A 25,524-nucleotide genomic window follows, 5' to 3' on the forward strand; every position below is an offset into this window, starting at 1 on the left:
GGGCTTTATAAGATTACATTTTTATTACAAACTACGGGCTATTTCTAGCCTTCTTCCTTCTTCAGAAATTAAGTGAATCACTTTTCTGTTACTCTGTGTAGCCTTTTATTATTTTTTAAAGACGTTAGGAAATATAAAAGATGAGCTTGTGTAAAGCAAACTATGTGCTAACTAATGTAGTAGAATTAGTTTTATCATTTTATTATCCCCCCCACCCCATCTCTCTCCCCCCCTCTGCTTCCCACTATGGGCATTGGCTCCTGGCTTTGTCTGGTAGGACTTCTGGTCTAATTAGCATATTACGCTTTTATTATTATAGATTAAGTATTCCAATAAATTTGCCTACTGAAGGTCTCAATATTTTAATTTTCCAGTCAACCAGTAAGTTGATCAACTAAACATTTAAATTTTGCTTCTATTTTGTGAAGTTTAATAGTAAATAGTTTTTATGGAAAAAATGTCAGTGCAGAAAGGAGAGATGCTACTATAATTCACAAAATAATATAAGGTATGGGTATAGCAAATTCCTCAGTTTAAGTACTTCTATCTCCACCATTGGTGCCTACATTTGAGAAAGTTACCCAACTTTTTCTGTTTATTCATTTACATGTTATATATTGATTTAATGCATATGCTAATGAAGAAAATGCTAATAAAGAAATGAGTTGCCAATAACCACACGAAAGCTGAACCTATTATGTACAAATTTTGAACTAGATTCTGAAGGGATTTATGAAGAAGTGGAAAGCTGCTAATCTTAGAAAGACCACAATCTGTAGCAATAACAAAGCTCGCTTTTTATTCACTTTAAAACAATTTAGTACCCATATTTTAGTGTCATATATTGTGGTTCTCTCCTAATTCTAATTCTTAAATAATATTGTAGGGCAAGAAATGTAGCACCAAACTTATTCCTAGATGTAAAATATTACAATGTGATATAAACAAGATCCAAATGTATAAAATCAAGTGACACAGTAATTTTATGCTAAAGAATCTTATTAGACCTTTGTGTTGAAGGTAGGTGGATATTAAGTCATGTCAAACAAAGGTAATCTCCCAACCCTGCTGGGTAAATCTCAGGTTTATTATTGGACTAAGAATGTACAGAAACCATCCTCCACACACAGAGCTGACAATTCCTCTGTAATGCCTTCCCTTGTCTGGAGTTTACAGCATGAGCTTGGCTACTAGCCAACATGAACAATGTTTAAATTTCTTTATGGCAGCTCAATGAGCTTTCAAACATTCATCTGCTTTACCTACTGTGCTTAATAAAAAGCAAGTCAATGCATTTTCTCATTTCCTTTTCATCATTAATAAGAGCAACCATCAACCTTAAGAAAGATATAGTCAGCTTTTACTTTTAGCTTCCTTTTTCCAGTAGTTCTGACTGAAGGACTAATAGAACACCATTATCCCACCCATCATCCTTACACATCCTTATATATCTTGTCACTAAAACAGAACTACTGTAAACAGCAAAAGCTCTAGAGAATTACTTCTGTTCATGACAACATTTTAAAGAGACTTTTACTATATTAATGAAATAGTTGCTTTATGAAAACTTTTACATTCTGGAAAGCTTAAAAGGCTAAGAAATTTTTAATAGCAACACAAAAATTTGTAATCTGTAACACCAGTACCATTCATTGTCAAAGGAAAAATAGTTTCATAAATGATTTGCATATAAAACAACCTGATTAGTAACTTAGAAAATATGTACATTTTAAGCCACATTTGTTTACCTAAAAGTGTACAGACTTAATAGTATGTTTTCCTTCCAAAATTTAAAACTTATGCATATTATAGTTATTAACTTATTTTGTATGCTGCCTCATTTTAAAAGGAGCAGGAAATATAAAAATGTGTGATGCATCCAACAGCATCTGAAGTTATTTGATATTTTATTCCTTATTTCAATCTTCTTAATTTGTTTTAAGAAATAAAGATATTTTTATAGTTGGTATACAAGCTTATATTGCTTATATAATTTCAGGTAAACAATATTGTGATTGGACATTTTTATACTTTATAATGTGATCACCCCAGTAATTCAAGTAATCATCTCTCATTGTAAAAATGTATCATAATATTATTGACTATATTCCCCGTCCCATTTTCACCAAAATAATCAATCTAAATTTACACCTAAAGAAACTAAAGAAAGAAAAATAAACAAAACCCAAAGTAAACAGAAGGAAGGAAACAATAAAAATCAGAATGGAAATAAACATTTTAAGTGCATTTATAAGTACACATATTACCTATTAAATAATTAAATGCGTATATATGCTAATAAAATATGTAACATGCATATATACATATATGTACATGCACATATGCATGTTACATAGATTTATGTACATGCACAGTTATACACATATAAATATACATGCTATATATATGTATATATATATTCACACATGAATATAATTTTTATACATAGCAGTGTTTATGAACTTTTTATAAACCCAGTATGTGTAGTAGATAAGTCAGCTCTCTCCAAAATTCATTCCCAATCTTCCACTTGGAGATCTGTCAAGCTAATAATGAAACATATTGTGCAAGTACACACATTGGGCACATAGGACTGCCTTTCTGGGGCCTGATTCCTACTCGCCGTCATCTCCTATCAATCCTGACCTCAGCAACAGCAGGAGCAATGGGAAGAGACGCAAAGGTAATTAGAGGCGTGACTCAGTTCCACATGGCCAGAAAATAAAGGCCAGAGATTCCCTGCTAAAACATCTCTGTGTTAGAGTTTTAAGCAAATCTATTTTGAAAAAAGAGGAAGTGTTATATAAATGAATATGAAGTTCTTGCCTTTTTAAAGAACTATTGCCAATCTTTTTATCTCAACACTAATAACCAAATTCTCCAGCTACGCCTTTGGCAGCAAGAACTTGCAAATATTCACATTATAGTGACTTGCAAAATCATCATTAAATGAAAAATACTGACTTACAATGTTATAGAAGGATTGGGGTTCAGAATTAGAGAGTCCCTAATTTACAGCCTGGCATTGTGAAACGGCAAATTAATACTCTCTTAGCCCTGCCCTGGTAAACTATGGCCATTAATACAAATAACAAAGCACCTGGAAAGGGTTTTGTTGAGGGTAAAGTGGTATGTTAATCACTAGGTACACATTAGGCAATCAATAAATGGCACTTCAAATGTATTTATGACTTATCAAACTCGAGGCAGAACACCCACCATTTAAGATGGAATAAATTCCTATGAAATATTTTAAAGGTGAACAATAGAGCACAAAGGGAATATAAAGGGAAAACTAAAATTTTGAGTTTCATATCAAAAAGGTATGTTGCACGGCATACCTGTTTGCTGGGTGTAGGAAGATACACAATTCTGCAAACTTTTATGGGGACACAAACAACGACAGGCCTGCGCTGAGGGGCTTTCTGAAGGCACAGGCTGGTGGGCCTCAGGCTCCCTCCTGCCCCGGAGAGGCTGGGCGAACGCTGGTCACACACAGGTGCTCTGCACTCAAAGTTCTGTTTTGAAAAGTTCAGTTTCGTGACTCACTAACTGACATCAGACAATTGTCCAAATTCTCTGAGTCTCTACTTTCCCCTCATGGGAAATGGGACACGATGGCACCTTCCTCATAGGTCCTTGGGAGGATTGAACGAGATGCCAGGCTCAGTTACATGTCAGAGGACAGAAATGCTATTTTTAATAGAAACAGCTGATGTTTGAGGTGCTGCTCTGATTTTCAAAGAAGAAACAGTCATAAAACTAGAAGCGCGGGCATTTTTTATATGAAGACTATTAATACAGTATGTCGTGTGATATAACTGCATCTACCTGCCATCTTTGCATTAGTATCACATTACAGAAAAAAAAGAGTCAAATGTCAGATTTGATCTCTTGGCAGCACTTCCGAGTACCCTAAAAGGGGACTAACTCCATAGCAGCTGTTCGAACCCTTTGCATAAGGAAACACCCTCAGCCTCCCGATGCTTTTCATTGTTGTCTCTTTTACTACTCTCTTCACATTGTCTATTCTTGCACTGTTATATTCACGCCCCTGAGTGCCAATCACTTTGCCCAGATCTTTGCAAGTAATATTTTTCTCCTCTTTTACAGTAGCCTTCAAACATCCAGCCTCAGGTTAATATTCCTAAACTCTTTATTCTTTCTTCCAGATAAGGAATCTTAGTGTTTTTTTGTTTGTTTGTTTGTTTGTTTTGTTTTTTGGTTTGCTTGTTTTTTTTTTACAAATGTGCCACTTTCTACTGGTTTAAATACTTAGTAGGACATCACATGCCTTCAAAATTTATAGACATTCCCAACTAAGCCCCAGAAAGAATGAGTACTCAGGTACACTCATAAGATGCTTGAGCCTGGGTTCCAGATGGACCTTTTAGCCTTAATTTATATCTCTACCAAAGAAGGGGTGATTCTAAGGCCCTGGACCGGCAGCTCTGTTGGTTAAAGCATCCTCCCAATATTCCAAGGTTGTGGGTTCAGTCCCTGGTCAGGGCACATACAAGAATCAACCAATGAATGTACAAATAAGTAAAACAACAAATTGATGTTTTTCTCACTCTCAAATCAAACAATAAACAATATAATTTTCTTTAAAAAAAGGGTGATTTTAGATCAGGGTTTCTCCCTCGTGACACCATTGGCATGTTTGGTGACGTTTCTGTTGTGGAGGCCGCCTGTGCACTGCAGCACCTTCAGCAACAGCTCTGGCCTCTACTCATTGCCGGCAGCAATCCCCTCTCTCAATGTCTACAACAAAAATGCCTGCAGACATTGCCAAATATCCTTTGGGGGCGATCTTGCTAGGGATTACTCTAGGCTTTACAATTCTATGGGTGGTACACTGAAAGCATTTGCATTAGCATTTAATTTCTTGATATTTACATTAACACTAAGTTTCTTGAGGGCAGGGAATTTTTTCTCTCTTGTTCAGTGGATACTTAGTATAGCAGACACTCATTAGATTTTTGTTGCCGACAATGAACAATGATGGAGTATCTAACTGCATAGAGATTGAAAACTCCATTTATCACATTTTAGCAACACTTCTTTTTTAAAGAATATTGTGCTTGCTTGTATTTAACATAAATTCAGTTCATATCACCTTTAGAATATAAGATAATTGGGAGCAAGTATTGCACTTTCCTTCTCCCCAGTTCAACATATCAATCAATTCTGTATGTCATAAAATGTTTACACATGCTGATTGATAGATTGAAATATCTCATCTTCAGTATAGCAGCACTATTAAAACAGCAGATAGATCCAAGTCTCTGAAATACAGATAAATACCAGAGAAGCAGAAATGTTCCTTTCCAACCAATTACGTATACAGACTTGATTCTGAATTTCACAAAACTTTACATGTTCTTTATGCACTAATTCAAGAATGCTACCCCCTCATCCCATAGCATATACGCTTTGTCTTGTTGAAAGTGAGTTTTCATATCAAAAAGCAACAGCTGTTTTCAATTACAGCACCCACGTTTAACCTTTGCAGCATTGTAACTAACCACTGAAGAGAGAATTCAGGAATATTTACACTCAGATCTTTTGCTATTAGAAATCATTCTTACTTCTTATTTGTCTACTTAAAATACAAAAATCTGTAGCTGATTATATGAAGTTTATGACTTTCCTGATCTTGAGTCACCCTTGGGATCCCTGGGTCTCCCTCATCTCACAGAAAAACTCTGTGATTAGAAATTCACATAGTGATCATGTTTCTAAAGAACAATCAGCAGCTACACATCGCAGAGGGCTATCAGAACAGCAAATCACAAAAATGACCGAAGTGTATGACACCCGAATTTTTACTCTCACGGGTTCTGTTCCATAGGTGACCACAGAGGTGTCTGCCAACAAGATGCTTGCCCGCAGCCGGGAGGATGAGAAGCGACAGCAGCAGGTCATACATGCAGTCCTTCTAGTCATGCTTCTTTTAAAATGGCTCTCACTTTAAGAGCACTTTCATCAAATATTATCAGAACTTATACTTCTCCCTACAATTGTTTTCCATTAAAGTTTAGTGCCAGCTGTCAAAGTTGTAACATAAACTCTTATTAGCTTTTATAAGTTCTACTCTGGAACTAATAAGGGATTGTCAAAACTCCAAACGCAGGCCTAAGAGGGGGCAGAAATCACAGGAAAGAAGGTGGAAAGTGTTCGATGAAGCTGTACTGGCAAAGCAATCACTCTGAAACTTTTACCAATGCATTTCACAGAATCTAAGACTCTCAGGATGGGGGAAAAGACCTAGTCCTCATTTTTATTTTGCATAGGGTTTGATTTCTCCTCCTCTGGGAGGGGATGGCTAAAACAATAAGACAAATAATTGAAAATTTTAATAAGATATCAATAACCTCTTCAGAATTGTTACATGCATTCTGAAAAAATTATATTGTATTCTCTAAATTTTAAAATATAGAAGTTTGCTAAGATCTTAATAGCTAGAAAGAAAAAGTATAGTTGAAAAATCAAAGATGAATAATATTATTTACAAAAGCCATAGATTATATAATATATAAGGTGTTTTTTAAATGTGTTGAATGAAATGGCATGCAGCAAAGCAGAACAAAAAATGACTGTCCACATAAACCCCAAAGTAGTCAAAGTTAAAGAAATAAAAATTGAAATGAAATTTCAAGACTTCCTGTAGAGTCTTACTAGACTTGACAGTAATTTATGATGGCAGATCCATGAGTTATAGGATAAGGTGTTATTTATTAAGATGTCAAATTCAGTATAATTTTTATATATTCAAAATAACCAGTATTCCCTCTCTCACAAAGAAATATGGCTTTTTCTTGAAAATTTAAATCACTTTTCAGATGAGTTTACATTAATAGATCCTTAGTAAGTGGTATACAGAACAATGTTCTGGACTACTTTTGAAAATGAGGCAGAAAATGAAACAACAAATAATACTTCTTTTGAGTAAAATCAGAACTATTTTTCTTTCTGGAATTGGAAGTCCTCCCTCCCGCCCCCACCCCATGTCTTAAATTCACTCAGTGAATTCTGTCCAGGAGAGTTTGATTCATATTTTGCCATAGGCAGACCCTTAAACAAATAAATGATTCAAGGGGCAAATTATTTGTGTTCTCTAAAGACTATACATTTGGCATGTAGGGGTTACCTAAATTATTATTTGGACCAAACCATGCAAAGCCTCTAAAAGTTCATACAACAGAGTGATGTAGGAAAAAAGAACTTGGTATCTCAAAAGCAGATACCCTACAGCTATTTGATAAGGGCTGACTGTAAACTAGGTTATAACCTTAGGAAAATACCTTAAGACTGACCTATAAAATGGTCTTCTGGGTTATGATAAAGACTAGTAAAATACCTCTTAAAGAGAAAATCTCATACTGTTTTCCCCTCTTCGAACAACAGAATTAATAATGTTTTATAACTAAATTAACCCATACAAGGTACAAGAATACTATTTTACTAAAACACTGTAATTCTTATTTAGCTGTAATTCTGTGTTAGAATGTTACTAACATTTATAAAACTGCCTGTGATTTTTAAGGTCTTTTATGGTGGTTCATTGCTGATCATTTAACTTGTTCTTATTCATTAGGAGGTATTTAATGGTTGGATAGGAATTTGTTCTACTCCCTAAATTTAAGGACAGGCATATCTCTCCTAAATATGTTTGCAATTAAATTGTCTCTGACTGCTCAAAATAGTCTGATTTTTAGTATACACAGAGCAAAGAATTTGCATTTCTTCCTAGTATCTTAAAGATGCAAATCCATGGTTCAAATTTATACTGTTTGTTTTTATACAGACTCAAAGATAAACTACATAGTTAAACAAGTCACAAACAAAATATGCTCCCTCTCTTTTTCATATTTGAAACAAGTTTTTATTTAATTACTGTTTAGACAGTTCATCCAAGTAATTTGATTGAAATTATCCGGTAATATCACATAGTAATTCATGCTAGCACATTTGGCTTTTATTTCATACAATTTATATTGTTCTCCCTGTTGCCTTTTTTACTATTTGGGTGATTCTCAACTATGCATAATAAATACCTGAAATAAGTCAAATAGATATAGTTAGCACAACACAGAGTCAAGTAAAATGGCTGGACAAATATTTTACTTACTTGATTACTTATTTTTGATTCACATAATTTCTACAAGGTAAGCATATTATTTATTGTTATATCCTCTCCAACTATGTAATCTAGTCTTTTTAAAAAACATATTTTATTGATTTTTCACAGAGAGGAAGAGAGAGGGACAGAGAGTTAGAAACATCGATGAGAGAGAAACATCAGCTGCCTCTTGCACACCTCCCACCGGGGATGTGCCCGCAACCACGGCACATGCCCTTGGCTGGAATCGAACCTGGGACCTTTCAGTCCGCAGGCCCACGCTCTATCCACTGAGTCAAACTGGTCAGGGCCAATCTAGTCTTTTTTCTACAATGAATGTTAGAACAGATCACAGTATGTAATAATTCAAGATTTAATGTTATTGAAATGTAACTTTTTTATTTTATTTTGCTACTATTGTTTGCTTGTTTCCTAACCTATATATTCTTAAATCAGCTAAAACCTGAATATCTTTCTGGGTATACAAGTAAAAATGTCCATATAAAAATTCAAGGCTGCTTTTAAAAAAACAATGGAAAGATCCATCCTAGAAACAATAAGCAACAGAGACATATGCCAGGTGGGAAAAATCAAGAAATGTTTAGAAGAAGAAGGAGAAAAATAAAAGCTAAATATAAGAGAATAGAAAAAATATCATCTATAATTGAATAGATTAGAGGTTTAATGGAACTAAAAATGAAATATCCTGGGGTATGGGGGGAGGGGTGGGAGGAAGAATCCTGTTTGAAAGAAGGTGGACAGCCAGTGATGAAGTCATAAATACATAATTATATAAATTCATTGTAAGATTATTTTCTCTCCCTCAAGATATCTCTAAAGTCTAAGGTTTAGGGTAAGATACAGACTATTAAAAGGGTGTTATATCTAAGTGTTTTAATACAGATTAAAATAAGAAAGCAGGAAAGGCAATATATTCAATAATGCTGATCACAGACAATAACAATGCGGTTAAAATGCCTTTCATCCAGTGCTAGGTACTCTACACTGGGAGAGAAACACATTGGTTGGCAATTCTAAAGGGCAACGTTTGTGAGTGAGAAACCTGAGGTATAAACTGGTGAGCCACACGTGATCAGTAGCATTCTTGGAGCTCTTGAGCCCAAGCATTCAAACAGTAAGCTGCAGGAGAGTTTTGCTATATAGACCAACAAAATAAAAACAAATTTGGGAACAAGCTTGGCAGACTTCTGCACTATGTTAATGGTTCCATTACTTATTATCTAAATTGGTGAGAAGACAGAAACTTGTATAAATCAGAGGTTTTATAGTTATTAGTAAGTTGTCATAACATATCTGTTTAATTCATTTCAAAGTTATTTAGATTATTGCTTATAAGTGGCATATTTTTATTGAAATGATTGATTTGTTGGAAAAGTCATGGCTGTGTAACTGCTAAAGGCAGAGTGAGAATAAAGGACTGTGGTTTTAAACTCAAGAAAAACAAATAACATTTTTGTAATTCAAGGTAAGAAACCTGATCATTACAGTGCAGTCATTAAAAGATGAATCCATACATTAAGAACTAAATATATAAAATTAAGGTAGAAAATTCAGCATCTTCATAAACAGATCTTTCTCACTATAAGAATGAAATTTGTGATAATTGATTTTTTCAGGTCAGAAAAATAATATTCATCAGAAATTTATAAAAGGAAAAGTGTTCTCTCAGGCATATGCAATATTATTATTTTACTTCATATATTATCACTATAATGATAATTCAGATAAATCTAATCTTTAATTGTTGCAACTGTATGTGATATAACAAATGCATTTGTTTCAAACTGCAAACATGAACATCTTCATTTGCAAGTCTTTCTAAACGGTCTCGTGAATTCAAAGATAAATAATATAAAGTATGTTCTCTCCAGAACTTACATTGTAAGAATACATAGTTGGCATAGAGATACCCCAGTATTTATTCACTCAGTAATTGTCTAATTGAGAACTTAATTATATTCTACCAGGTTCTAAGCACAATGTTACAACAAAAAGACAAGAAACTTCCCGTCTTAAAACAACTGGAAAGAACTACTTCTGAATTCATTACAACAAAAGAACACCTTGCAGTTTTAGAAGGTGCACATAGACTCAGTAGGTGCTAAGAAATTTCTGCTGAGATGTTTCATTTTCTCTAGCTCCTCTGTCAAAGCAAGCAGAACCTTTCTGTTATGGAAACCTTGACAACTCCTTTAAGACAGTTTCTGAATTGACATAGAAGTAAGTGGAGAGTAAGAGTTGGTATTGTTAAGTCTTAGGTGAAACAAACATAATTACAAATAATGCTCAACAAGTCTCCATGCCTTGATACATCACATCAAACACACTTTTCTATAAAGCTGCTAATGTACAAGAACAAGGAAGAAAGTTAGCATTCCACGATGAATGCACAGAGATAAAACACAGAGCAACAGATTCTTCAGTGACGTTAATAAGGTACTTGGTACATTAAGTCTAAACAAAGTTTGTAGGAGCAGGAATATTTATAGTAACCTCCTGGTATCTGCCTCGAATGTAATTAATTGACTATATAAAAAGCCATTAGCATTCTCATTTCTTCTCTTCAAACTGAATCAAAGCAGATAATATAATTCATTAGCCAGGATAAAAAATAATAAGGATCATGAGGTTCCCTTGGAATTAATATAAAATTCTCCCAAACCTCCAATCCTAAAAAGTGAAAATATTTATGGTGGGTGGAATGTAAGAAGTATGATGGATTTCCTAAATGAAATAAATCACATAAAACAAGATAGTCAATGAATGAAAGCTAATAGCAAATGATTTAGGTTTATAATTTTAATTTTTAATGTTATATTTTTAAAGCATATTTATTGACATCTTATAAAAACAACTCAACCTGAAATTGACTATTTTCTCAACATCCAGAAAGTTTGCCCAGATCCCAGAAACATGACCTAAATGAGGTTTGAGCCACACACAGAGTAAATTAAGAGATACCACAATTTCTTACTCTATCATTAAGTTGAGAAATGACTTTTTTAAACAAAACCCATATTTTAAAATTATATATTAAAGGAAGTGCTTCTCGCACTCTCAAACCAAGTCTGATGCATAAATTCTTATTTTCCTTAATAATCTTTATAATACCCCATTATAAGTTTAAGCTTGTGTAGTTTTTTTTAATGTGCATTTCTACCTTATCAATTTTATCATAATAAGTACTTTTTACTTTCTTGGAGCTGCCTTTTTCTGTGTTTTGAGTTTGCTTAGCACACAGTTCCTGAGTGATTCCTTACCCATATATATGCCTTTCATTGCTCCCCAGTATTCTTCCTCCAACCAATCCTTGAAGGAGAAAGCTGCATTTTCTACTCTTAGGTTCTCATGTTTCTTCAGTAGCAAAGAAAAGAGGCCAGCAACATAAAGCATTTATTGCAGAAAATGTTAATTTCCTATCACTCATGTCCTCCCTTATCAATATCTCCTTCCTCAACAATACTAATGCCTTTGCTTCAGTCTATTATTAACTTAGCTCTGTTTATAATTCAGCTAAAAATCTATGTTCCTTTGGAGACAGAGACCAAAACATTTTACATTTTAAGACACATATTCACTCATATGTGCACATGCACACACACACCCACACACACACACACAACCTCATATTTTTAAACAACCAAAATAACTTAGCAGTCATAATGTTCATCTTCCTTTGCTAATGTCTAATAGGATTTAGCATATATTGGAGGTTCAATAACGGTTCAATAACTGAATAAATGATTAAAGGATACTTTCATCTACTTTTTCTCATTTAAACTTTTTATTTTTATTTAATTTATTGGTGTTACATTGGTTAAAAATTATATAGGTTTAACATGCACAATTCTACAATATGTTATCTGTTTATTGTATTAGTGTTCACTGCCCCAAATCTAGTCTCCTTCTGTCACCATTTGTCCCCTTTTTTCTTCTTTCCCCCTGGAAATCATCATGCTGTTGTCTGTCTATGAGGTTTTTTTGTGTGTGTTTATTTGGATTTTTTGCTTAATCCTTTCACCTTTTTCACTCAGTCCCATACCCCCTTCTACTCTGACAGCTGTCTGTCTGTAGTTTTTTCTATGAGTATGTTTCTATTTTGTTACTTTGTTTATTTTGTTCATTAGATTGACCTCAGACCTATCAGAATGGCTATCATAAATAAATCAACAAACAACAAGTGTTGGCAAGTATGTGGAGAAAAGGGAACCCTCTTGCATTGGTGCAGCCACTATAGAAAACAGTATGGAGTTTCTTCAAAAAATTAAAAATGGAACCACCTTGTGACTCAACAATTCCATTTTTGGTTATATATCCAAAGAAACCTGAAACACTAATTCAAAATAATATATACACCCCTGTGTTTATTGCAGCATTATTTGCAATAGCCAAGATGTGAAAGGAGCCTAAGCGGCCATCAGATGAGTGGATAAAAAAGCTATAGTACGAGTACACAATGGGATACTACTTTTCTGTAAAAAAAATAAATAAATAAATAAATAAAAGAAAGAAAGAAATCTTACTTTTGGGGACAGAATGGATGGGTCTGGAGAGCATTATGCTAAGTGAAACAAGCCAGCCAGGGAAAGACAAATACCATATGATTTTACTTTTTCTCATTTTAGGAATAAGTGGGCTATTGTGAAAGTTTGCATTATGTATGAGAGTAGGTAACACCTTACTTAGAACTATAGTCCTATCCAAAGACAATTTTGGTTTTTCTTATAGCTCTGAAAGTAATGGATGAGTTTTTTGAAAACAAAATATTTTTATCAGTATAATTTTCCAATCAAACAAAGATTGTCACGTTTTCATAATTTAATAACTGCCCCAACATCTGTCTAGAGTGAGACAGAAAATTCAAAATATTTCATTTGATGTCATAAAATAACTATATTATGAAATGTAAACCCTCTGGAAGGCCTCCCTGTGGAATAGCCAGAATTCTAATGGGAATTTTTCACATTTTGAGATAATGACTCAATAAACAAATTATAAAACTCACTTCTGAAATGTATAAGCTGTGTAAGGTGATTAGCTCTTTCACTTTACCCCAAAATTTTCTAAACACAATAGTAAAGGGTCTGAAATCTCAATGCAAAGGCTTCTCATTATAAATAAACAATTTCCATTAATAATTTTGAAATACTCAAAATTAATATCTTTTTTCCCTATTTACCAAAGCACCTCTGTACCCCTGGTAGAAGATTTATTGGTCTGTCTTGCACTAAAATTATCCACTTATGTATCTGTCTTTCATACTAGATTGCGAGCTCCTAGAAGGTAGATAAAATGACTTACTCATCCATGTTTCCCTTATGCCTGGCACATTATTAATTTGTATTAATAGATGGTCAAAAACACTTATTGAGTTAAATTTGGCAAATATTTTATGCATCTCTAAAGTGCATGACAATCCACATATCCAGATTTTACTAACTTAGGCCAAACCTCATTTTCCCATAATATGGCATTTTGGGTAGCAATTCTTCTTTCTTAAAAATCTAGAAACAGAAAAATCTGGGAAATATACTGAAATAGATAAACCTTATATTAACAGATCCTTAGTTACTTTGTGCCAACTTTTTGCGGCCCTACTCATTCTTCAAGATACAGAACTGCAGCTCCAGTGGAATTTGTGTCCTGGGGGTTTCCTAGTCTCTGTCACCACTGGACTGAATCATAGGAAAGCTTGTGGGTTGAGGTTGGGACTGCAGACCTTGGGATCAGACTGCTTAATTTCAGATCTCAACTCTCACACTCACTTATAAGGAACTTAAAGCAAGACATTTAAACTATCAAAGCTTTGTTCTCATTTAAAAATGGAGATAATAACAGTATGTATCAATAGGTAATTTCAAAGGAAAAATGAAGTAACTCATAAATATTACTTAACAAGTCAGCGCAGTGTCTGGCATCTCCTAAGTGCTTAATGAATGTTTAAAAACTCTGAATTGTTACTACAGTGCTTGGAATAAAGTACGTTCTCATTAAAGTTGTTGAAATAAAGTGAAGGAGTCTCATTTTCTTCTGTTTTAGTCAATTAAAAGCCTATGATTACTTTTCAAAAGAGTGACATGATTTTTTTGTAAACAAAAAACAACAACATAAACAACCAATGAAACACATGTTTAGCTATTTTGTCATGTTTACCTTTTTGAAGCATTACCATGTCTCTGTGTGCCTGAAGTACTTGTGATCAAACACTGATTTGTGAGAGTCATAGCCAGCTCTTCTGACCAGCCCACAATCTTATTAAAAACCAACCACAAAATTAAAAATTAAGAAAGAAAACCATAACAAACACCAGCACCATCACTGACAACAATAGCAAAATTACAAGCCTCAAGCCAACCTGGCCTACCCAATTACAGAAGCAAGGTGTTGAGAACTTGATAAATTAGCAAATGTCAACAAATAACTGTAAGTCTATGCTCCACCTTCAAATCACATGACTGAAAAATCATCCCTTTTTAAATTCCAGTCACATGCCATTTCACACATTATCTTCACTTCTACTAAAATTATTGTTATTAGTTTACCTCCAATATATTTTCTTAGAATAGTTTGTATTTAAGCATATGCATGTCTTATTCTAATACTAGTATTTATAAACGTCAAGAAAGTCTATAACAATATAGCATTTTTTATATCAAAGAGGCGCTGTGATGTCCTTCAATATAATAAAGTACACAATTCAAGGATGTAAAACTGACATCAATGTGTTCTCTAGGAACAATTTGACATGGAGCATCACTGAATAGCATAGTAACTTTAAAAAAGGTGGTTCGGTAAATTAAGATGCAGTTAGTAAAATAATAGCAATTCTGAATTTATTGTGAACTTTCTGAATACCACTTAACATTACTCTTTTTAAAAAATATTCTTCTAAAGTTGTCTTCAAGTCAGTATGTGTAATGGGCTGATAATTTGAATCCTTTATTTCTATTATCACTTTTATGTGATTTTATTTATCTCACTGATACTTATTTTTCTATTTCTTTTAATTCTTTTTGAGATATAAAGCACTATATAAAATTATTTAAAATCCAAACATCTAATGATTAGATTTCTTGTTGAATGTAATAATTTATGAGATATCTTTGTTTAAATTGATACATATTATTAAAATGGAGACACATGATTCCTCTCCTGGTATGAGTATCAGAGATTGGTTCCATAGGGATGAAATTAGTGAAGGTGAGAAATTAGAGAATATTTAATTCCTCTTCAGCTAGGTCTTAATCATTTCATTTAAAATTAATCTCACAAACGTCATATATCACAAATAATACTATGATAATAAAACACAATTCAAGTGGATAATGAAGCTATTGAGTGTTTCCTCTGCTCATGTATATAAGCAAGCAGTAGCTAGTATGTTGTTTCAATTTTAGAACTTTCAAAACTATACTTAGTAACAGTATTCTAATGGTGATTGCCAAGGATCTAAATAATACCAAGAAGTATGAGGCTAGAATGTACCATTTGTTCTCATTAAAATTTTTTCTATAAACTATATCTGTAGTCAAAAGCAAAATGCTATGTTCCATTCAGATTGTTAGAAAGGTAAATTTATATATAAAGTATAATAATTTCTTCCCTGTGGACTTGAGGTTTACTGAATGGCCTTAAGAATAATACCAAACTCAACTTCTTTGGCATAATGTAATAGGAAACAAAAGTGTTAAAACAGATTAGATTCTACAGACTAGGTACTTAAGCATTCCTATGCATTTCTACATTTTAAATTTTAATGTATAAGAAAAGACTAATTTTATAGCAATATAATGCATTCTACTATGAGACATAAAAGCACAAACCTTGTCAGCACACGTTCTAATTCTTTTAGAATTAACTTACCTGCCCGAGTATCAATGATGTTTCTTCTTGCAACATGAAAATGACAGGGGATTATTTTTTTCTTAGAGTTTCATTTCCATGGTCATTAAATAGCAGGAAAAACTTAAAAATAGCAGAAGTTACACCTCTAGTGGGATATACGCCAGCACCACATGCTCAAACATGTTAATATTACTAAAATAAACGATGAATCAACACATCAAGTGGAATAAACTTAGTCTATATATAGACCCTGTTCTGTTTAAGGCATGTTTGGCTGCCAAGTGAGCATAGGTTTAGTTAATTTGTTTCAATTACTCTACGATAAACTCGCAGGTGAGAAATACCACTTTAAGGAAAATAGGGAGGACTTACCTTGGCACATAAAACCCCTTTCCTCATAGCCAGCATTGCATGAGCACTTGCCGATGGGTACAAGCCATTCACCTTCTGTACTGCAGTACATCCTAGGAGGATCATCCTCCTTTGAATTGTTAACACAAGAACCTCTAACCTCCACCAGGGATTGAGAATCCATCGGTACTGTGTCTGGAAACATGGCCAGATTCTTCACTATAAATGGGCACTTTTTGAAGTACACTCTCACGGACACCAAGGCAACACAAGCTCCAACATCTTGAAAAGCCAAATAAAATCCCTTTTTGTTGACAGGGCCTACTTCTCTAACTTCAGTGTTGAGTTTAAGAATACGGTCCCCAAGATCCATTTGCGTGAAACTTTCATCAGCTGCAATGGTGTCAATCTTTGTAAACTGATGCTCTCGGAACTTGACCCCATGATCGTCATCAGACTCCATGTAGTACAGGTTGAAAGTCTCCTTGCAGGTTCCCAAAACGAACGGGATGCTATTACAGTCTCGTAGAGTGAACTTGAGTTCCACATAGATCTTCTGAGCTGAGTTCCTGGGGACCCAGTTGGTCCTCAGCCAATTATTTTGACTATGTTCCATTACATTGCACACCTGGTAAGTCCTGATGGGTGTGTAATGCTCATCAACACCACTGATTTCTTCCCACTGAAGAGTCAGAGGAGAAACAAAAAAGAGGCAATTAATAAGTTAAGAATAATGAATAAATAATAAACGAGATGAGGGTGCTAATGGTGTCACAGAAAATACAAAATAAATAAGCTGACACTTTAGTGTTGCTCATTAAAGGTCATGATGTAGCAACACCATAACATTCTTGATTTTTTATTTTCAAGGTTCTCTGAATTCATCGACACAAATAATTTACAATTTTGATGAATACATGTGAATTGCATTAAAGTTCATGAGACATTCAGGGAAAACGTTGCTTAGCATTTGATTAGACCACAAAATATTCCAGCATTAAAACCTCAACTCAGTCAGACCAGCATGGCTCAGTGGTTGAGCATTCACTCTAAACCAGAAGGTCACTGTTCAATTCCTGGCCAGGCCATATCCCTGGGTTGCCGGCTGGATTCCCAGTGTGGGGCATGCAGGAGGCAGCCAATCAATGATTCTTTCTCATCATTGATGTTTCTATCTCTCTCTCCCTCTCCCTTCCTCTCTGAAATCAATAAAAATATATTAAAACAAACAAACAAAACGCTCAACTCAGGCATCTTCAATAACACTATAAAATGGTTTTATTGTATGTTTTTGGATTTTTGTTTTTGTTATTAAAAAGAATGAAAAAATATGACTGCCTAAATGAATTTCTCCCAATTTTGGCCAAATTTTGGTAAAATCAGTAAATGGAAAACCAAAGTAAATCTAAATGATGCTATGACCATGTGTCTTCATGTATGACATTTTTAATATAGTCATGGTGGACTATGAAAGAAAACTTGAAGTAAAACTATAAGCATCCATTCTTCTTGACCCAAAATAAAAAATACCTATGCACAGAGAACAAAAGATAGTAAACATTTAGGTAGTAAACATTTTAATTCTTAATATCTTTTACCCACATTTAATTTTACACAAGAAAAAAATAAATGGCAATTTGGGTTGTTGCTGGTATAGCAGTTAGGGCTACCCTAATACAAATGTTTTTATTGTAAAAACACTTAAAATGTTTGAGCCTTTTTAGAGCACTGAAGCCCTGGCTCTCCGATCCTTAGAGCAGGTTTTGAGAAGCGTTTAAGTTGGCATCAAATAGTTTGTGTTACTTACAACTCCATGATTATAACAGTTTTGCCTACTGCTGCCCAGAAAGTACAATTTTTACCATGACATTCTTGAATTCAAAGGCTCCCCGTTACCTATGCATAACTCTGGTTTGACATTTCTGTTTTTCCAAACATTGGTGCTAACCTACATTTAGATTTTGCTAGAAGTCTGAATCGAGATTAGTGAATTATTTTTCATTATGCACATACCATCTTCTCGTCAAAATGAACTCTTTCACTGTTTTTGAATATACATTAGATCGTTATTCTGTGTAATTATTACCCCAACTGGATTGTGCTCTTTTCTCCTTGATGCCTTCCATACCTCACTCATTCTTATTACATAAGAATGCATCATATAACCCTTATTAAATACCGTATTTAATTCATGAAACATGTTAAGGTAAATTTAGTTTTGCTTCATTGCCGTTGCTAAATTTTAGACCTCTTCATATCCTCGGCAGTATGCAACATAAAACATCACCTTTCGGAAGATGCATACATTTTTTTTCTTATAATGCATGTAGAAATAATTCAAGGAAGTAACACATATAAGGTTCTTAATAGATAATATATCTTAATTTTTAAATAAATAAACAAACACAATCCTTGTGAACCCCTATATAAATATATTATAAGTTTTTCTCCATTAAGGGAATGGCAAGTTTACCTACCTTTAAACAAAATCAATGGCACTTAAGGTGTATTAACATTTTTTCTATATGCATTTATTAAAAACACATAGAAATTAATTTCAATCTGTAACTTCTAGTCACAAAATAAGATGAAGTTGATGATAACCACAAGAAAATAAATATGACATTTATTTGGTCTTCGACCTAATTAGAAAAATAAATTATTTGCATTAGGGTGTTTAAATTAACAAAACTAATTTGTGGACCACCATTAATACATTTAAAATAATTCTTATTCTCCTTACCTCTCCTACAAAACTAAAAGTAAACAAAAACAAAAAACTTAAAAAGCCCTACTTAGTTTAATAATCTCAATCATTCAAGATCTAAAATATAAAAAAGGCATTAATTTTCTGGAGACAAAATTGTTTTGACTTAGGTCCAACAAAGAAACAAATTTGGACTTTTTTAGAAAACCTTAGAAGTAATATATAAGACACGTTTATACTATTATCTTAATATAAGAAAATAAAATATTCACACTGTGCTTTTACTAATCAACAATACACCATTTCTCACCATCCACTCTATGAAATTTTAAGAAGAAAACTGTGCATGAGAGTCTCAATCCTCAGGATTTTACACTGAGATGCTTATAATAGTATAGTCATATTTTAAGCAAAATTATTGTATATATTTAATACCAGAAAAATAAAATTAAAAAGCCTGACTGGTGTAGCTCAGTTGGTTAGCACATTGACCTGCATAAGGAAGGGTTGCCGGTTTGATTCCCAGGCAAATCACATGCCTAGGTTGTGGGTTTGATCCTCAGTATGGAAGGCAACCAATCAATGTTCTCTCTCCCTCCTTCCCCCCTCTCTAAAATTAATAAGTGTATCTTCAGGTGAGGATTAAAAAATTATAAGAAAAGAAGAAAGAAAGAAAAAGAGTGAACAGAGTTGGTGTTCCCCATAACTCTGATACTCTGTTGTTGAAAGGTCATTATGATGTGGAATCACCGCTATGGTCATCATATTGGTTCTCCAAAGGCACTATAAAGACAGAGCCAACAAAAACCCCAGAAAGTAAATGTTTTCTGTGGACATTTTAAATAAAGTTAGATCATGGACATCATTATTTTAAAATTAACCAATTAACTTAAAAAATTTCGGTCAAGATTTCCTTTTCAGAATAAATAGGAGTTTGTACTTTGACGGATGAATCAATTGCAAATTTCTTCTACTATGTATGAGCAGCATTTTTACTAGACATGAAACAAAGAAGAAATTATAGAGAAATTTTCATAATTTGATGTTAACTATTATTTTAATTATGGAGCTTTCACTCTGGTTTAACAATTTTCCTCTCAATACTAATTCAGCAAGCTATCACAAGTCCTTGAATGCAGGAGTATAAAATCTCAGAAAGATAATACAAACAGCACCACAATACTTTGAATGTAAAAGGTTGCAGAGAGCAATTATCACTTCATTAATTTGTAATGAAGACCAAATTGCCTGTAAGTGATAGTGGCTTGCCATCTCAGACCACTTGCAAAAACATTGTCACTAACTCTGGCATTTATTAAGGAATGAAGATAGTAGAAACAAAATCCCTAAGTGAGCATTTTCACAATAGCAGCAGCTAAGCAAAAACCATTAATTAAAGTACTTTTGTAAACCTTACACTATATAATTTTAAAGAATGCCCATATTTACCCTATTTTCTTACTCCAAGAACTAACATGTAATGTTCATAAATTATTATAGATATGTTATTGCTACAATCACTGTCCCAAGGAAGACTCGGAAAATGAAAACAGGTGCCATATAGAATTGGTTGGTCCAAAGGTTCTTTCTATTCATTGTATTAATTCCTAAAGAAAATCTCTGCAAGGGGTATCCAACAGCAATGTTGTCTTCAGCAGAAGGGGATACTGAACTAGAAGGAGCTCAAATTCTTTCTAAAGCTCAAGTCTCCCAAATCAACAATTCTGATACGTAAATTCTTACCCCAAGCATTTATTATTAGACCACAGAAGTCAGACAGAACTCAGTGCCCTGTGGTTGTGTTGTGTTTTCTTGTTCCAAATTATAGAACTGGAAACCAGTAGTATCCAGATGTCCTCCTCCTAGCAAGGTCACTCTGAAATGTATTCTCAACAGCATAATCAGAGTGAACCTCCCCATCATCAAGATAGTGTAGGATACTAAGGAGACTCTTAATTCATATTTCCTAGATAGAAGTTCTATGTCATTGTGTTAGGGGCAGCAATAGAATATTGAAAAATAGCACAATTATAAGAAATATTAATCATGCTCTCTTAACCAGGATTGTTCTGTTCTGGTTAGAGAAAGCACATTCTAATCTGGCTGAGAGTTGTATGCCCTGGGACATGGGAGCTAATATCGGAATGTGGTCCATCATTTTCCGAGAACTGCCTACATTATGGAAAGATGTACAACCTCATGGCTAGAACAATCTAGTCCTGGAAGCACCTACCCTTTGCAACACCCAGCCCTATTTGCCTGACATCTGGTCCTGGAGGTGCCCAGAGGCACCCTCCCTCTGCAATACCTCCCCCACCTGCATTGCCTGTGACCTGTAACCATTATACCTTGCCTACTTGCCTATGCTTGGTATTCTTACTCTCACACATAATCTTTGCTTCCTACCCAATATGAGCAGCTGGTTTATGGGAGGGACACAGCAGATTTTTTTTGGATGACCTGCTGCTCTCCCATACCAATGGCATTTTGGAATAAATGCTCAGATATGATTCAACACTGTCTCTGCTTAATTGGCTCAAGTAGTGACAGGCAGCCTGAACTTCTTGGTTGTCCAGTTACAATTGATTCAAACATATTTTTAGGAAAAACCTATATTTTAATAATTAATCATCATTTAACCTAATAACTATTCTGACAAACCTCAATTATAGTAATTAAGGATTTTTACTCAATATTAATTACTGTCTTGGATACATTTTTAGCTACTTGGTAATTGGAAAAAGGAGAAAAAATGTTTGCATTTTTAAAAAGATATGTTTGTAATGATTTTGGAGAGAAAGGAAGGGAGAAGGAGAGAGAGAAACATCAATGTGACTCAGTCAGCTGCCTCTTGCACTCTGCAGGGGGATTGAGCTGGCACCCCAGATTGGGAATCTAACCAGTGACCTCTTGGTTAATGGAAAGACTCTCAACCAACTGAGCCACACTGGCCAGGGCTGTTTGCATTTTTCTTTTTTTGAAGATGGAGAACCTGAAATACATTTTGGGCATAGGTTAACATGATTTGGAAAATATTAAGAAAGTGAAAAAAAAATAACTTCATGATTTATCTAATAAGACATAAATTCAATTTCTTAAAAATCTGCAGATGATAATAATCAATCTATACTAATAAAAGCCTAGGTGGCATCTCGCCCTCACATCATCACAAGATGGCCACCCCATGTCATCACAAGATGGCTGCCCCCACATCATCACAGGATGGCTGCCACAGGATTGTTGCCACAAGATGTCTGGCAGAGGAGGGCAGTTGTGGGCAATCACGCCAGCAAGGGTGGGCAGTTGGGGGTGAACAGGCCACCAGGGGAGGGCAGTTGGGGGCTATCGGGCCGGCAGGGGAGTAGTTAGGGGGTGATCAGGCAGGCAGGCAGGCAGTTAGGAGCCAGTAGTCCTGGATTGTGAGGGGGATGTCCAACTGCTGGGATCGGGCCTACACCAGCAGTTGGACATCCCCAGAGGGTTCCCAGATTGAAGAGGGTGCAGGCTGGGCTGAGTGACACCCCGCCAGTGCACAAATTTTGTGCACCAGGCCTCTGGTATTCTTATGTTTACAATATTTATTTTGCATTTCAGTGGTTAATAAGAATCAATTTCTGTTCATTATAAAATGCTGATAATTAATTTTGCATTCAATGATTGTAAATGATATTAAGTTGATCCATGCTATTCTTTCTCTATATTTCTTACATTTTTCTTCCCTTGCACACACTCATTTCAAAATTCTGTGTTCATCTTAGAAATATTTTCACATTTACCATACATTAAACAAGCTAGGACAATACACATCAATATTTTAAGCATGGAGATGCATAACTGCTTACAATAACAGTGTCACTATCAAGTGTCAGGCACAGATATACTTACAAAGGTCATTATACTTCTAGTTATTTATAAATAGCCCATTCTGGTCTCAAAAGGACATACACACAGATATACGTATCTGTGTGTATATACATACATATATTTCTAACAACCCTATATAATAAAACCCTAATATGCAAATCGACCAAATGGAGGAATGACTCATCACTATGACGGGCACTGACCACCAGGGGGCAGAAACTCAACGCAGGAGCTGCCCCCTGGTGGTCAGTGTGCTCCCACAGGGGAAGCACCGCTCAGCCAGAAGCCAGGATCACAACTGGAGAGCGCTCCCTGCAGGAACATCCCTCAATGGGTCCTGGACTGGGAGAGGGTGCAGGCTGGGCTGAGGGACCCCCACCCCCCCACCCCCAGTGCATGAATGTCATGCACCGGGTCTCTAGTATTATGTAAAAAGGCAGAGTAAAAAAGTTGAGATTAATAAGGAATAGAATTGTTTGGGTTTTGGGTTTTTGTTGCTATTGATGTTGACTTTTGTTCACATCAGAGAAGTATGTTTGTAACCAGAAAATCAAGGAGGAAGAAGATGGAGATTCTATGTTGGAAAGCCAGTATCAGTAACAAGATGCAGGCCAGAGACGAAGAATAGAAATTCCCAGCAGGGACTTGACTGGGATGGTAGGCCAGTATCTTCATAGTAATGACCACTATCTATCCCCCCACACTCATCTCTAAACTTCTAAGTATTCAGCAGAAATTTGATAATGGTATTAGGACTTTCTTAATGAATATAGGGAAGACAGTGCCACAGTTTGGGTAAGTGTACTAAAAAGAAAACCAGGACAGGAGTGAAAGGACAGAGATTATTGTTTTTTAAATATGTTTTTATTGATTTCAGAGAGAGGAAGGGAGAAGGAGAGATAGAAACATCAATGATGAGGATCATTGATGACCTGCCTCCTGCATGCCCCCTACTGGGGATTAAGCCTGCAACCCTGTCATGTGGTCACATGCTCTGATTGGGAATCGAACTGTGACCTTCTGGTTCAAGGGTTCACACTCAACCACTGCACCACACTGGTTGGGCAGGACAGAGATTATTAATGAGGAAAGCCAACAAAAGATTTCAGAGAGTGAGAGCAACAGTTAGGACCAGGATGGTGTGACAAACCTATTTAGGATTATCAAGAATATTGGGTAGGTCATGGTACTTTTGTAGTTATAAAAACACACAGACTATTAAGGGCATTGTCTCTAGAAAGCTTGAGGGTACGGGGACCCTTGTGTCCCTTATAACCCCCGCCCTTGGATTCTCTGTCTTTACCCAGCACTTCATGTTCACAGATGCTTCCATCTTCATACTCAGTGCTTCTCAGTTCCTTTAACCCCCAGACTGAGACAAGAGCTAGAGCAGTGTGGCTTCATCATTCTACGGCTTTAATTTTAGTTATTCTCCTCTCAGCTGGACTCAGTGATCCTATACTGAGATCTCAGGGGTGCTGTTGCCATAACTTTGTATCTGTGGACAAATGTCCCATATTACTGACCACAGTCTGTCTAATTCCCTTATGTCCGTGGTTCTTATATAAAAAATTAGCAAGCACGCTTTTCTAAAATACTGCTTCATGGGTGCCTATCCAAAATAATTATTTTTTAACTACCTAGGAAATTCTAATGGACCCTTAAGGTTGAGAACCAATGCTATATGTCCCTTAACTGGGTTTGTCATTTCTGTTCTCTACCTGACCTGACAGCATATTTCAAAAACAGCTTCCAAGATTTCCAAAACTCCTCAGAAACTATGTATATAAGACCCGTTCCATTTTCTAGATAGCCATGCCATCGTCTCTGTAGAATGGCCTTTGATCAGCCCTCATTTCATCTGTTTTTTTTTGTTTTTTTTTTTTTTTTTAATTCTAGCTTTGCCAAAGCCCAGGCATACCTTCTGTAGAAGCTCACCTGAATAACCTCATCTTCTACCTCCCACAAAGAACTGTATGATATTATTATAACAAACAAAGTAAATCTAATCACAGTGTTGTATTTCGCATCTGGCTGCAAATGCAAACCGTGTGCACCACACAGAGATGTAAACAGTGTGTGTGGGAGGGTTAGCTTCAGTCGCATATTTCCTGTGGGACAACTTGTTGTAGACATGCTGCTATTTTTATGTTTGCCAGAGTTTGATAGTTTCCCATTGCAGTCTTCTATGGTGATTGGTGATTTTTAAAGATGCTTGCATGATAGAAGTTGTATTCAACTCCATATGCATTTATTAAATATGCAAAAAACCTAGGTCAGAAACCATGGATAGTCAAAAGTTAAAGTGTAATTTTTGTTATGCAGAAGTTTTGATGCTGGAGGGAGAGGCAGAAGTGTCACACCAGCAAATGATAAAATGCTCTCTATGTGACCTCCTGGAAAAAGTTGTGGGGAAAGAGAAAGAATTAACACCACAAGAAAAGTCCTAGGAAAGGAATAAGAAAAAAGAAATGGAAGGGTAGTAAGGGTAGGGTTTCTATAGGGCATATACAGCGAGAAAAAGTGTAAACCAGAAGATGTGTAAGGACAGACCTGTTTAGTAAATTGGGTTCCACTACAGCTAAACAATAGCGCAATGAGCAATGAGTAT

The 25,524-nt window shown here is 35.0% G+C and overlaps 1 protein-coding gene across 1 annotated transcript in view; it reads right to left on the bottom strand.

Moving 5' to 3' along the window:
• EPHA3 (EPH receptor A3) overlaps positions 1–25,524 on the bottom strand; it is a gene marked incomplete at both ends in the record, with an annotated part of 366,360 nt that overhangs the window by 244,679 nt on the left and 96,157 nt on the right. Inside the window, one exon of the mRNA XM_081088476.1 lies at positions 16,364–17,024. Within this exon, the coding sequence (XP_080944602.1) occupies positions 16,364–17,024 (661 nt within the window). The remainder of the gene's footprint in view (positions 1–16,363; positions 17,025–25,524) is intronic.

Source organism: Myotis nattereri (assembly GCF_964212035.1).
Source record: "Myotis nattereri genome assembly, chromosome: 3".
In the NCBI taxonomy this organism is placed as follows: Eukaryota; Metazoa; Chordata; class Mammalia; order Chiroptera; family Vespertilionidae; genus Myotis; species Myotis nattereri.